The 15,293-nt window shown below is 40.6% G+C and overlaps 1 protein-coding gene across 2 annotated transcripts in view; it reads right to left on the bottom strand.

Moving 5' to 3' along the window:
* The window catches only part of AP3B1 (adaptor related protein complex 3 subunit beta 1), a 178,364-nt gene extending 172,731 nt beyond the window's left edge, over positions 1–5,633 (bottom strand). For both annotated transcript variants that reach the window (XM_054187047.1, XM_054187050.1), the window contains exon 1: positions 5,407–5,633. In XM_054187047.1, the coding sequence (XP_054043022.1) occupies positions 5,407–5,537 (131 nt within the window). In that variant the 5' untranslated portion in view covers positions 5,538–5,633. The remainder of the gene's footprint in view (positions 1–5,406) is intronic.
* Positions 5,634–15,293: the final 9,660 nt, after the last annotated feature.

Consider the following 15,293-nt stretch of genomic DNA (forward strand, 5'->3'; position numbering starts at 1 on the left):
TTTTAATGCCATTCAGGATACAGATCATAACAAGCATCTAAGGCAAACATATGACAACATAATAAATACGCAGAAACCACAGCGAAGACCTTAAACTATAAAACTTGCCTTTCTGGGGAAATAAAAAAGCCTCAAAAAAATTTAATTACTGCATTGCAGAGAACCACAGCAAATCAACAGTTCATTGCTCGCATCCTCATATGTGCCAAGTGCATGGCAATAAGAATATATTCACTGCATGTCACTTCCCATCAGATCTGAACAATTTCAGCTGGAGAAGTGTTCTGTAATAGTATGCCCATGTTCGTATACCGCATTTAGTTCCTATCCTGGTCCTGACTACAGGGTTCAGATTTTATCTTGTAGAGTCGTCAGTTCATCCAAACCATTCATCTTTGCTGGCTTGTACATCCTACGGAAACTGGCATTATCACCATATTAGCGGGCATAGCGCCATTATAACAGATGGGGAAAGAAAGTAGTTGTGCCAATGAGCTAGCACACGCATCAAGTTCGAATATTAGGGCTGGAGTCTCCTCCAAGAGTTTCACAAATGGCAGTCTATGTACAAGCTTTCCATGACTGGTTGAACAGGATACGCCAAGGCAAAACTGGATCAATTTAAGACTCCAAGAACATCTCTGGCAGCTGTTAAAAGCAAGTTTTTAGCTCTGATTAATTTGGAAAAGTCTTCTGCACAGAGAATTGGGGAATGAGTATCTTAATAAAATCACCACCTTAGATCAGCTCTCTGCAAAACAGGCTTGTGCAAATCTCAGCAAAAAGAAAAAAAAAAAAAAAAAAGTGTTTGCAGCCCTGCTGAGATTTCTGATGAATAGCTCAACAGAATGCATAAGCCAGATCTGCAGGAAAAAAGTCTAATAAATTACAAATGTATTTTGCTTGGCAGGAATACAGTTTAAAGATGCAAATCAGTAAAGTTGAAAGTGTGTGTTATAAGTTTTGCCATCTGCTTCAACACTGTACTTATCAATTGGTATTTACTGATGTTACTCATGTGGTTCACTTGTAAGTTTTTACATTTGGTTTAGATACAGCGATAGCTAGTTTTATTATTGAAATTTTATAATTTCCAAGAACCAAACATTATTATATTTAAATATTACAAGCAGGTCAGTTTTCTTTAAAATACAATTAATATAGATGAAAATCTTCTGTCCACCTGCAATTAACTGTTGGCAGTAATAGCTGCACCGTAATGTATGCAATTAACACACATTCTGTGTCACTAATTACCTCTCCAGGTTTTCTTAAAAGTTGGAAGGTGCTTCGACTTTTCATTCCTCTACATAGAGCAACACTACCTAGTGTAACTATAAAAATATCTTATTAACTTAGGTCATGTGCATCAAACAGTATCTCTCTACACTGTAAATATGATCTTGACAGTCTTCCAAGTAGGCAGTGCTCATTTCATTTCATGGATTCTATCAATCTAGACCATGGAGAAATAGCTTGAGGTCCACAAACTGCATTCAGCTTGTCCATAACATTTACGTGATCCCTGCATTCTTACCAATTTTCTGCTGAAAACTCCTGTTATGGGCAAAGACTTGTCTGCAGACCATTTCCATTATTCTGGTGGCCCACAACCTGATCCTTTTTCTTCTTTTTCAAACATTTGGGGCATGTGAATGATGTACATCTGGAGCACCTAGAGTGACCTATATCTGGAACATAACCAGTTCACAGACAAGTGTCAGACCACCTACCTGGACACACGAATAAATTCCTAAGATGTATCTACTGAAGTTGTATAAAGGAATACCATACATGTCAACTCATGTGACTCACATGGAAAAGGGAGAGGGGAAGGAGAGGAACAGGCATCTCCAGCGATGCAATGGGGGCCATTCCACACAAGAAGGTTTAGACTGACTCATCTCAGGTATGTAAGATCTTTTAATTATTGAGTTATTGAGATATTTAACAGGATGAGCACAAAGTTTCCATCCTCTGAACACAAGATAGACCTCTGATGTAATTTGAAGTGATCTACCTAACAAAAAGGCTTTTTAAAAGCAATACATACCAAATAGGCAAGTTATATTTGCCTCTTTAGTCACAGTTCAATACTCACAGAAAAAGCTAGCCCTAATCTCATACATTGTTGTAAAAACTTAGAGAACAGTTTCAGTTTAGTCAAAAATGGAAAGAAAACAGTTTTTTATATGTTGTACTTAATAATAATTTATATAATAGAGTAGAAAAACCTCTTCCTTCCCACACTTTTGTCCTGAACATTTACACAGTTACCTGACAGAAGCAGACTAAAGTTGTATTTTTAAAATCTCTGGGTTTTTTTCCTCATTGCATTTGATACATACAATATATTAACTAATGAGAAACACACTACAGTGCATGCAACTTATTACACCTTGTTTATATTAAAATAACTGTTTATTTCAGTGATTATTTCCTCTTTATTGATCTTCTAACAGTCAAACTTTCCCACTTACTCAGACTTAAGACGTCACCACAACAGAAGTTTCAAGGCACTGAGATATTTTCAATACTGATAGCATGTGTCTCAAACAAGCCACAACACTAACATGTCAAGAAAATATTATGTTCATTAACCGAACTGAAGATTCTATTTGTAATTGAAAGTTAATGAATAAATCATAGAATTGCTAAAGGCAAAAAAGGCAGCTTTAGCAGGAGGATAAGACATATGGGCTTTCAACACCACACAACGCTCAGAACTTTTCTATGCTAGTACTTCAGCTGAGTATTTCTACTGAAATGCTAAAAACAAAACAGTTAGAACAAATAATTTATATTAGGTGAGCTTCAGACCTCACATTTAAGTCTACTGATACCCATTTGTCTGCAACTTGCCTATGGTCATTCTATATAAAAAATGCTGTAAGATTGAAGGCAGTCTATTCTAGTAAACAATTTGCTTATTTCAGAAGCATTTTGGCTTGCTTACTACCTCCTCTCCATGACAAACAGAGGAGAGACAACTTTAAGAGACTGGATTTTTTTTAAAGAAAGTGTTTACAGTAGTATCTTAATATTTCTACTTTAACCACATAATATTGTTCAGATTAACTGGCAACAGGCAAGTGCAGGCATCTGGTCCAACATTTAGTACTGCAGCAACATTCTGGGCTGTATATCATGTGTCTGCCCCTCCACTGAGAGGGAGTACTTCTTGTACCACCAGTAGATCTAGGGAAGAACCTCTCTTCCTCAGCAACAAAAAAAGTTTGTCAAGCACTGAAACACCACAATAATATAGGACATAAGCATAGATCATATTCAGCAGTGTTGAGTAACAATCAAGAGAGATCAGCCAACAAACTCAGAAAAGCCACAACGGTAATTTTATTTTCACCAGTGGAATATCCCACTATCCCGACACTTTAATATGTAAGATGCAGAGACCCATCTTGCACTTCTCTGTATGACCAGTAGGGAGGGATCAGGTCTGCCCAGTTTAAAGAACACAAAACCAAGCACTAAAAGATACGATATCCTCCATCTGGGCTACAGTCCTGTTCCAAGAAGATTTCCATTTCAGCTGTAAGGAAAGGAAATTTTGTTTGCTTCTCAATAAGGAATTTTCGTCCTATTACTAGAGTGGACTATATGACATACACACTATATGCTTCTATGCATTTTCCAAACAGGCTGCAAGACAGCCTGCTTTTCTAACAATAACCCTCACTTGCAGTCCAAAGGCTTTTTCACACCATAAAAGATTCATAATCTTCCCTGCACAGTGTCTGTTCCTCAATTATCCAATCTACACTCAGAGTTTACCCATGCAGGTCTGATCGCAGATAACTTCCTATTTCAACAAGAACTTGTTTGTTGGCCAAAAAAGACCACAGAGATCAATGCCCGCTTTCCTCTCAAGCCCTTCCTTTAGAGGATGGATCTTCTCTCCCCTCCTGTAAGTGCAAGAGCAAGCCTGGAGGAGCAATTAATTAATAAGGCATGCATACATATCACAAGCTATTCTGGTTCTTCCATACTGAAAGACAATCATATACATACACGTGTACAAAACATCACACAACCCCAGGGCTATATTTCCCCCTGACCATTGGGCAGCCTCAGGTAGAATTAGTCACTTCAGCTTCCACACCTAATAAAACAGAGCGCGCTATACTTCACCTGCAAAATAGTCTGAAGTCTAAGATTAAATTAGTTACATAGACATTTATGGCCATGACCTATGATTGAGGTACCCCCCTCTGTGGAAAAGAGGTGGCAAAACAACAGTTAAGAAATCAAGTGCAAAGTTGTTTCTACGGAAGGGGACAGCAAAGGAAGGGTGCAAACAACAAAAATTAGCTACAAAACACAAGTCAGCAGAGGGGTGTCCGTGCTAAAGCAGTGTAAATTTTAACTGGAACAGAACGGAAAAGCAAAGTACTTAGTGGAATAGCAGGGGAAGAAAAATGTGACTTGTCTGGCAAAGTGAGAAGGCCCATCAGCTGCTGTCTCGCAGAGTTAAGCATCACAGTGACAGCAGATTCACGTTGTTGTGATTTACTTTGGTGTGGCACAAAAATAAACACATCAGTCGAGGTTTCTAGAGCATGGATGTTCTCTTTGTTCAGAACAATCAAACTGACGAAGTAGTGATTGATTTTCTAATGTACACAAGACCTTAGTTTATGGTGCTTTTTATTGGTTGCTCTTGGAATAGATTTCCAATTTGTTGTAGGACACAATTCCAGCTTAGCAAACCTCTTGATCCTTCCATTTAGACACATTTTTTTCCTCTCCAATTCACTTTTTCTTTAAGGAGCTGAAGGCTTTTTGTGCCAATGCAGCTGAAGGCTTTTTGTGCCAATGCACTTCGGATGGTTGGGTTGTTTTTTTTTCCTCCACCATTTCCTCATTTTGACTTCTGACCAAGACACAACACTGTTAAGACCTACTTCAAACTGGGAACCCCACCATGATCAACCACAACTCCCACAAATAGTTTTAAGCACTTTTTTTTTTTTTTATGCATTTGAAGGCAAAGTTAAACTAATGCCAGTACGGTTAGATATCAAAACAAAGCAAAAATGACAAGCAGTTTTTCAAACAAACCAACTACAACAAAAAAAACTTTACAGATTACCCGTCCCGCTATGAACACCCTGAGGGTAAGCAAGTGAACTTTTCCAGGGAGTCACGGGACGGGACGGGGCGGGGGAGAGAGGGGTAAAAGCGGGCAACCGAGGCACCGCTTCCCCGCCACCGCCCCCGGAAGCCGCCCCTGCCCGGCAGCAGCCCCGAGGCCGCACTCGGGGCCTGAGGGCAGGGTCCCGTCAGCCCAGCACCGCCCAGGGAACGGGTCACCGCTCATCCACACGGAGCGGGACCCTTCCGGACCCCGAGGGACGTAGCCCCCGCCGCCGCCCCGCCCCCCCTTACTTCTTAGTGTCGCTGCTGAAGAGCCCGAAGGCCGCGGGAGTCGAAGAGCTCGTGGTGGACGCCGCCTCCTGGGTCAGCTCGGACGCCGCCTCTCCCCCCTGCTCGCTGTAGCTGAGCCCGTTACCGGACATGTCGCCGACGCTCCTCACCCGCTCCGCCAAACTTACCGGCCCGGCCCTCCCCCCGGAAGCGGCAGCGGGCACGCGCCAACGCGGCGGGGCGGGCGGGTCACGTGGCGGGTAGGAGGGGCCGAACCGACCGGGGCGGAACTTCGCCCTTACCCCGGCTCGCCCTGCACGTTGCTACGGCAACGCGGCCCGGCGCTGACGCCACAGGGCCGCGAGGAGCCGGCGGGGCCCGCGCCGGTGTAGCGGTGCTGCTGGCCGCTGTGGCGGTGTCCGGCCCGTGCGGCGGTGTCTGTGCCGGTATGGCGGTGTATGGGTCGGTGTGGCGGTGCCGCGGCCGCCCGGCCCTGGGGCGAGGGCAGCCGCTGCGCCCGCAGGAGGCAGGCCGTAGCCTCCCCGCCGCCTCGGGACTGCTGCTGTGTCCAGCCTTGGCCTTTACCGGCCCCGGTCTCCTTGCCCTCCCACCCCCCTAGGCCCCGAGACCAGGCGAGCGGAGCCCACGGAGCCCAGCCTCGCTCGGCATCCCTGCGGGGGAGCTCCGGGAGAAGCTGTGGTTCCCTGGCCCCTGTCAGTGCCCGGAGCCCCGGGGCCTGGCTGGCCCGGAGGTGGCGAGCTTTGCTTCCCAGCCCGCTGCTGTGCCTTGGGCACATCCGTTTGAAATCCAAAGTATGGCCTATGGCATCAGCTCGTTCGTTGCTTCTAGTAATCCATATTGCAAATTTCCTTGTCTCACGGTAAATGTTGGTACCTCACACTGACCTCCAGGCTCACAGGTACAGTACCAGTGGGGTAGCCTAGACTAACAGCAGCAGTTTACATGTGGGAGGCCATAAAATGTAAAAGGATGATTAGAAGTTGTCTGAGGAAAGTTTCCTTTGAATTCTTTTTACAATAACATGGATTTACCAAGGGTAAATCATGCTTGACCAATCTCATAGCCTTCTATGATGTTATATCTGGTTGGCTGGATGAGGGCAGAGCAGCAGTTGTCACCTACCTTGACTTCAGCAAGGCTTTTGACACTGTCTCTCATAACATTCTCCTTAGGAAACTGAGGAAATGTGGACTAGACGAGGGGACAGTGAGGTGGATTGAGAGCTGGCTGTGTGACAGGACTCAGAGGGATGTGATTAATGGAGCAGGGTCGAGTTGGAGGCCTGTAACCAGTGGTATCCCCCAGGGGTCAATACTTGGACCAGTATTGTTTAACATATTCATCAACGACCTGGACAAGGGGACAGAGTGTATCCTCAGCAAGTTCGCTGATAATACCAAACTGGGTGGGGTGGTTGACACCCCAGAGGGCCGTGCTGCCATCCAGCGTGACCTGGACAGGCTGGAGAGCGGAGCAGAGAAGAACCTAATGAGGTTCAACAAGGACAAGTGTAGGGTCCTGCACCTGGGGAGGAAGAATGTCAGGCACCAGTATAGGTTAGGGGTGGACCTGCTGGAAAGCAGCTCTGAAGAAAAGGATCTGGGGGTCTTGGTAGACAGCAAATTATCCATGAGCAAGCAATGTGCCCTTGTCGCCAAGAGGGCCAATGGAATTCTGGACTGCATAGGGAAGAGTGTGTCCAGCAGGTCAAGGGAGGTCATTCTCCCCCTCTACTCTGCACTGGTGAGGCCACAACTGAAATACCGTGTCCAGTTCTGGGCTCCCCAGTTCAAGAGAGACAGGGAACTACTAGAGAGAGTCCAGCGTAGGGCAACCAAGATGATTGAGGGATTGGAGCATCTCCCTTATGAGGAAAGGCTGAGAGAGCTGGACTCTTCAGCCTGGAGAAGGGAAGGCTGAGGGGAGACCTTATTAACGTTTACAAGTATCTAAAGGGTGGGTTTAAGGAGGATGGAGCCAGACTCTTTTCAGTGGTTCCCAGTAACAGGACGAGGGGTAACGGGCACAAGCTGGAACACAGGAAGTTCCGATCAAATATGAGAAAAAACTTCTTTACAGTGAGGGTGACAGAGCACTGGAACAGGCTGCCCAGGGAGGTTGTGGAGTCCCCTTCTCTGGAGACTTTCAAGACCCGCCTGGATGCAGTCCTGAGTAACGTGCTCTAGGCAATCCTGCTTCAGCAGGGGAGTTGGACTAGATGATCTCTAGAGGTCCCTTCCAACTCTGAAAAATTCCATGATTCCTACATGTATCTTTCCCCCTTTCCCCCAGTGTCTGAGGAATAATCTGTGTTCATTTAAATGCCCTTCTATCCATCTCCTGACATAACTTACATTAGTGGAGCCCAACCTTTTCATCCTGAGAACTAAACTAATTTCCAAAAGGTTACAGTTCACAATCAATACTTTTTATCTTGCAGAGAAAAAAAAAAACGGGTGGGGGGAGGGGGAATGGATTGTCATAATATTTTTCTGAAGCAGCCTTTTGACTTGCTTGTCTTTCAGCAACTTGTAGATTTCTGATTGAAACCAAGTCATTGTCAAGCAAATAAACTTGACAAAAAGCAGTTACCAATACAGGATTTATTAAGAGTGCAGGGCTGCTATAAGGGCAGTTGTCCTCAATAGTTGCCTTTTTATGGGCACCAATATTTCAGTTTTGTTTTATGATCTCTCACAGCTTTTTTCTTTGTAGCACTGTGCCTGGAAAGTCATGGCTAAGAGCGTAAAAGTCCCGGTGTGAATATTCTTGACCATCACCATTTTACCTGTTGGTCCTTTAGACTTCCATCTTCGCCCTGCTGTTTGCGTTATTTCTTTCTCTTAGATGGAAATATCTTGTTATAACTACCATACAGGATCACAGTAACTGTTGATACTCTTCCAATAATGTGACTTGAGGCGGACACCTCTCGCTCATACCAAGTCAGACCGCATCCTACACCCTGAGTTTTAAAGGATCAAAAAACAGAGTAGCCTGCTGAAGAATTGGGTCTGAACCAGACAAAAATGGATACTTATTTCTCTCCTAAAAGTTTAAGATGTTGCTCTGATCTGCAGAGAGATCTGAGACTTCATATCAGCAGTCCTTAGAAATTGTCTCTGTCTGTTTTTCAAATGATGCGTTAATTTCAAAATGTAACAGTAAGAGCACTTGAACTTTGGTCCCAAATGTGATTATGCTTACATGAAGGGGCCCCTGGCTTACATCTTTTATTTGTGTATAAGGCACATACAGCGGAGGAAGGGGTAAATGATACTAGGCCAAGTCCACAGTTTGACAGGTAGATCAATTCTAGTTTCTTTTAAGACTACCTCCCTGTTCTCTGAAGCAAGAGGTTTAAACTGCTTGCTTCTTTGTATAAATCTATAAAATAAGTATTTATTGTTAGCAATAAGAAACATCATAAGTACAATAAACTAATTCTTTTATTATTACGTGTATGACTTAAGGAGTAATCTTAGAGGAAGGAGTAACAGAAAAAGAACGATAGACTTGTAGAACATTCCAGAGAAATTTGTGGGAGTACAAACATGGGGAAAAGCGGACAAATGGGCTATTGAGGTGGATGATCATGGAACTGTAATATGAGAAGGGGAGCAAATAACAGCAGTGAAGCAGAGCCTGGAAGAGCCTTAGAACTGAAAGAGAGAACAGAAAGCAAATATTATATGAAGATTTATTTAGTGTCATTAAAAAAGTCCTATTAGTAAGACTAGCTGTAAGCTCTTGCCATCAGTTCTTGCTATCTAGTTCTACCCTGAAATATGCCACAACTGTTCAATGAATAGCCTTTTCCTGGCTATATTAACTTTTTTAAATCACCATGCAGTGATTATCTATTTGCACATTGGAATTATACCTGTAGAAAATTACATCAGATCTACTGAATTATGAAACACAAATTACTACCAAATATAAATTGTCCACTTACAATCATTGATTACAGTATTCTGTATTTCCAGTTTTTGTGCAGCACAAAAAAAGTAACAGACAAAGCTTAAAACAGGAAACATAGAAGGCTTTTGCCTCTCAGTTTTCCACTCATCATGTTTCTATCTGAAACCATTTCACCTCCAAGTTTCGTACTACCTTCGCAATGGCTACTTCTATAGTATCTGATAAATGGCACAGTTTCTTACTCTTCCATTTACAGTTGTAAACAACTATATGATATGTCCTGTATGGACATAGCTTTTAAAAAATCATTGGACTGAGCAATAACTTCCAAGGCTCTATGGAAGGGAAGATGTATTTGTATGGATAAATACATATGCATTTTCATCAAAAGTCATTTATTGTATATACAGATGCATTTAAGGGGAAAAAATATTCATGTTACTCAGCAAACTAATTTTGTAATTCAAACAAACATTAACTTTGTTCAGTTCTATGAAGCATTTGCAGAAGATGTTTTGCAATGGTTTTTTACAGTTATGTTCCTTTTGTAAAAGCTGAGATGGGCTGCCGAATGCTTATTTGGTGCCCTCTTGTGGCTCAGGTTATTAATACGCTATTTGTCATGAAAAAGGAGAGGCATTGGTAAGGAAACTCATTTTTAATGGAATTCAAGCTCTGTATAACTGAAATGTCAAGATATTAAATGCTTTGCTCATATTTTCTATTTTGCTGACAGTTTCTGATATACCTAAAATGTGCTAGTATTGCAGATCCTACATAAATGTGTTAAGAGTTTTGACTAAACATTTTTTTTAGTAAATGTCGCTAATGAAAGACAAGTAAGATACAATACATACTTCTGAATATGAAGACTTTTCATTCAGTAATGATCTAGAAATCTGATGTATAATCAGTTACTTTAAAATTAAGCACTGAGAACTCATTCCCTAACCTGGAATAATGGATTTTCAGCCTTTTCAGCATGAACTCAACTCAGCTGCTAGTATTCCAGGGTAGTTCAGGAAAACCCTTACACAAAGTAGAAATAGAAAAGCAAACCAGTGTTATTTCAAAAGCACCTGTTCTCCACTCCTTCTTAGGACAACTGGCTACCATGTTATCCACAGGAGCTGCTCACACATGCGCTGTTGAAACCAGAAGACTCCAAATTCTCTTTTGTTCCTACAGCTATCCTAGAAACTCTAAAATTACACATTATGTGTCTTCTGGGTTCGTCAATTAACATGCCTTCGAACAGTTACGAAGATTTTGGTTAAATGATAAATAGGAAAAGTATAAAGCAAAAAGCAAAAACAGAACACAAAAGATAAAATGTTTGAAAAATAAAAGAGTTCTTAAGTTATGTGAGTTCTTTGTAATTTCTTCAAGCATAAACAAGCAAATAGGTATTATTAGAATTTTTCATGTATACATAAAATCAGATTTTACTTTTAGATAGAGAAGATCTTGGAATTAAAAAGATTAAGATTATATTCAAAACTATTACAGAAATACAAAAATCTCCAAATACAAATAAAACAAATTCCCAGTCATATGTAATGCTTGCAGAACTTAAGTAATGAGTTCAAAATGTTCAAAGCAACGTTCAAATGTTTACTGCACTGTATCCTAGTTTAAAAAACCCACATAAGGCTACAGAATGAGAAAAAATTATGGTATCTCAGGAGATTTATCTTAACTAGGAGGAGAAATTGCTAGGTGTGGTGGGTTCTCCCAAATACCCCAGCTAGCCACAAGTGCCTTTCTAATGCAGTCACAAGTTACAGATTCACTCTTGATCTACCTTGTTCACATCAATTCCAGGTTTCCCCCTGGATCTATTAGCATACCGACTGTGAGCATGGGTTTCCCAATTTCTCTTCTGCTTTTCTTAATCTAGACAAGCACAGGGTCTATCTAAGTAGAACAAAATATTTGACTGTTTTAAGTAATGCAACTTAAACATTTTAAAACCTTGTGCCTATATAAACAATTTGTACTGTAACATATCTGACTGGGTAAGGTTACTGTGTTGAGGTTGGCTCCAGACTTCTTCAGGGAATTGCCTTAATTGACAGATTAAAACAGAAGTTTTTCTGCCTTGATTAGTATTTCACAGTTCACTAGTTAAAGTTTGTAAGCTAGCACATTTATTTAAAGGTATTTTTAAGCTAGTTTGGATTAAATGCTTTAAGAAGGAGGTACATGTACATGGTCCATGTGTTTGTTATAACATCTCCTTTATTGTGCTGTCTCCTAGCCATTATCTAGAAACCCCACTGAGGTAGGCTGCCTTTGAAATACATGCCTTGACAGTTGGAAATAGTCCAACTGTCTTACTGGTTCCTGAGTTTTAAAAGAAAATCAGGTTGCACTTGCTAAGGACTTCAATATTCATGTTTCTTGTGCACCTGCACATCCTCCATGTTCTACCCTCAAACTGTACTAGAATGGATAATACATGTTTGTGTTTGTGTTCGCTTTCTATTGGTACTGCAAGTGAGCTGTTTGGCAGAAATAAAGGGATGAATATTCATAGAAAGATTGTCAGGATGATTAGTTCTTCTTGGAATGTGTCTGTATCTTCTAGTCAGCATACAGAAATATACACCTATCCTAGAGAACCTCTATTCAGTTCCTGAGTTTTGAATTCAGTTTACTGTTGAGTAAACAGCAATTAAAATGTCCACAACAATAAAAAGAGAAATTAGGCAATTTTGAGCAACTGGTCCATAAGCAGGGAGAAGGTTAAATGTAAATACATTGTGACTTCCTTCGCCTGGGGTCAAGTATGCATCAGTCCTGGTATAGCTTACAGCAGTATGGGAACAGGTTTTACTGATATTGAATGAGTGTGGCATCCAAATACTTTCCACTGTAGCTGGAGCACAATGTCCTTCCAACATACCACCTTCTTACTTCTGCAGCATTCAGCATGTGTCCTATCCCTTAGGGTGAGAAAAGAGTATGCAATAAAAAAGTCCCTGTCCAAGGAGATTTAACTTCTTTTCTAGCTTTTTTGTGCAATTTGAGGACACAAACTAATCAGACTGTAATAGAAGCAGACCCATAATGTAAAAATAAAATCTGAAGTGAAGCCTGTTATTAAAAAATAAAGGAGAAAGTTCTCTTCAGAATTGAGAATGAGCAAAAATGAGAAATGAAGGCTCAGAAAAACACGAGGGCTCTTTCAGCTGGTAGTGATCACAGGAAATAAAATTCTTCATCAGAATGTAATAGGATTTGGAGGAGAAACATAGGAGAGTCTTTTACCGGAGGACTAAAAAAGTGAGAAAATAGAGGTGCGATGCCAAGAAACAGTTAACTCCTCACATTTTCCTTAGGGTGAAACACTTACATTACTTATCCTACTGGAATTTATTTTTTTTTAATGTATGATAATTCATAAATAGTTTCTGTAAAGAACATAATGAACTGGCTCAGAATCAGGTCTGTAAGCAATTCCTACACTCAAGTGTACTTGTATATGAAAGGGGTGAAAAGGCCAATAAATTATTTTTCTGGCAAATCACGAAGGAGGAAGTTGAAAGATTTATCTTGGAAATAATGCTGGATCCACAGAAGATTATTTCAGACTAGGAAAAAAAATGAACCCATCCTTCTTTTGTCAGAGACTCCCCTTGCAGTCATGTCTGAATAGTGACCATTTCTAACCTGGAACTTCAAAGGCTGTGGAAACTTTTGTTCTTGTTGAACAATATCTCTGGCTTGTCTTGGAATGAGATAAGGGTTTCTCAGAACCCTACAACTGTGATTCTAAAGCTAGTCCACTTATTTAGTTAATTAAATCTGAAGGGTTTTTTTCCTATAATTAACTGTTATTTCTCAGATGAGATGTATGTCTTGTTTCTTAAAAAATGTAGAGAATCCAAAGTGAAGAGAATTTATGTGAAAATTCTTCTTTTAAAATACATTTATTTTTATAAGTGTTATAATTATAAAATTATTATTAAATTTATAATCAACCTGGAGCCTGTCCAGAGGAGAGCTCCCAGGCTGGTGAGGGGTCTGGAGACCAGGTCATATGAGGAGAGGCTGAGGGAGCTGGGCATGTGTAGCTTGGAGAAGAGGAGGCTGAGGGGAGACCTCCTTGCCCTCTACAACTACCTGAAAGGAGGCTGGAGAGAGGTGGGCGTTGGCCTCTTCTCCCAAGTGAATAATGACAGGAGCAGAGGAAATGGTCTGAAGCTGCGGCAGGGGAGGTTTAGATTAGATATTAGGAAGAATTACTTTACTGAAAGAGTGGTCAGGCACTGGAACAGCCTGCCCAGGGAGGCGGTTGAGTCACCATCCCTAGAGATGTTTAAGAAACATCTAGATGTGGCACTTCAGGGCATGCTCTAGTGGCAGAGACTGTAGGTTGGTTGGTTGGACTCGATGATCTCAAAGGTCCAACCATGAAGATTCTATGATTCTATGATTATTTTAATTACATTAATTTAATTTAATATTAAGATGTAATGGTATTTATAACTACGATCATATTAAATTTTAAACTATGAATTTATAAATTAAAAATAATAATTTTACATTAACACTTTTGTGAAAATATCAGACGGCATCTCTGATTTTTGTTCGTACTACTGCTTAGGCACCTTATTGCACTTATTCAGTGCTACTGAATCACTGTAAAGTATGTCATGTTTTCATACGTCTAAGAAGGAACTTCCTTAAAAGTTATGTGAAGAAAAGTAGATTTCTCTCATTTATTATTTTGAAGACTGAAATAAAGGAAATATAGTGCATATTTACAAACTTCTATTGTTAAAGCTATTTTGTGTGTGAATTCACAACCCTTTTTATAATGCAGGCTGCATTTAAAGACAGATTATGTGTAGTCCTGGTCAGTACACCTCATGATGCACTTAAGAAAACTTGAAATGATACAGAGAGATTGAGATAAAGAATGACTTACATATGAGAAAAAACCTAAATAGACTTGAACTCTGCGGCCTAGAAGAGAGACATTTGATGAAGATCTGCCTGTTTTATGATAGAGATCTTTAAAGTCATGAATTGCACAGAGAACATGACTCATTTTCTCATCTGCTAGGAGGCATCAAATGAAACCGGTAGATTGTATGTCCAAAATAAAGGGATTTTTTTTTCCTACAGCACAACTGAAATGTGGGTTTTAATAGTTGCCATGGGATATTGTTGATGGCAAAAGTTTTCATGAGTTCAAAGAACAAAAAGACAAATTAATGGAAGAAAAGGTTATTAAATACAAAGATAACATCTCTGGCTAAGGAAGTTCCTGAACCACAAGTTGATTACAGAGAAGAGAAGTACTATTACATACTCTCCTTGTTCTGATACTACTCCATGAGAATCTTGTACTAGAGATACTTATATTTAAGTATCTGGAGCTAGATGGACCTTTGCAGGTGCAACTGTTCTGATGTGATATATTTCAGTTCACTATTCCTATTCCAGCTACATAAATGTATGCATGTCTTGCTGTCTTATAACACAGTTCAGCAGCTGAAAAATGAGAAACTGCAAGGGATAAGCCAAGTTTGAACAAACCACTCAGAAGTGCTCTGTGGAGCACTAACAGCCCATACACTGTATCTAGGAATTTCAATGCAATACAAAAGAAATAACAAGAATAATGAAAGAAATTAGCACATGTATCACCTAATGGCATGGTTCAACTCCTACCAAAGACTTGTAGTCCAATAGAATGGGAATTAAAGTCATGCTTACCTTTCTGGTTTTGTTTCCTCTTCTAAAAAACAGGAACATACCAGCCTACCCCATCTGTAGTTGAAGAATGCCACATATGAGGCCAGTCAGGCTACACGTCCCATTCTGATCACAAAAGCTGAAACTTCAAGTGAGGTTTCCTGTTTTACTCAAGAGAAAAACAGAAACATCTTTTGTTTTCAGTCTTATTTATTCCCTCAAGTCTTGTTTGCCATTTCTGCCTTTGAAGTTGCAAA

Source organism: Rissa tridactyla, chromosome Z (assembly GCF_028500815.1).
Source record: "Rissa tridactyla isolate bRisTri1 chromosome Z, bRisTri1.patW.cur.20221130, whole genome shotgun sequence".
In the NCBI taxonomy this organism is placed as follows: Eukaryota; Metazoa; Chordata; class Aves; order Charadriiformes; family Laridae; genus Rissa; species Rissa tridactyla.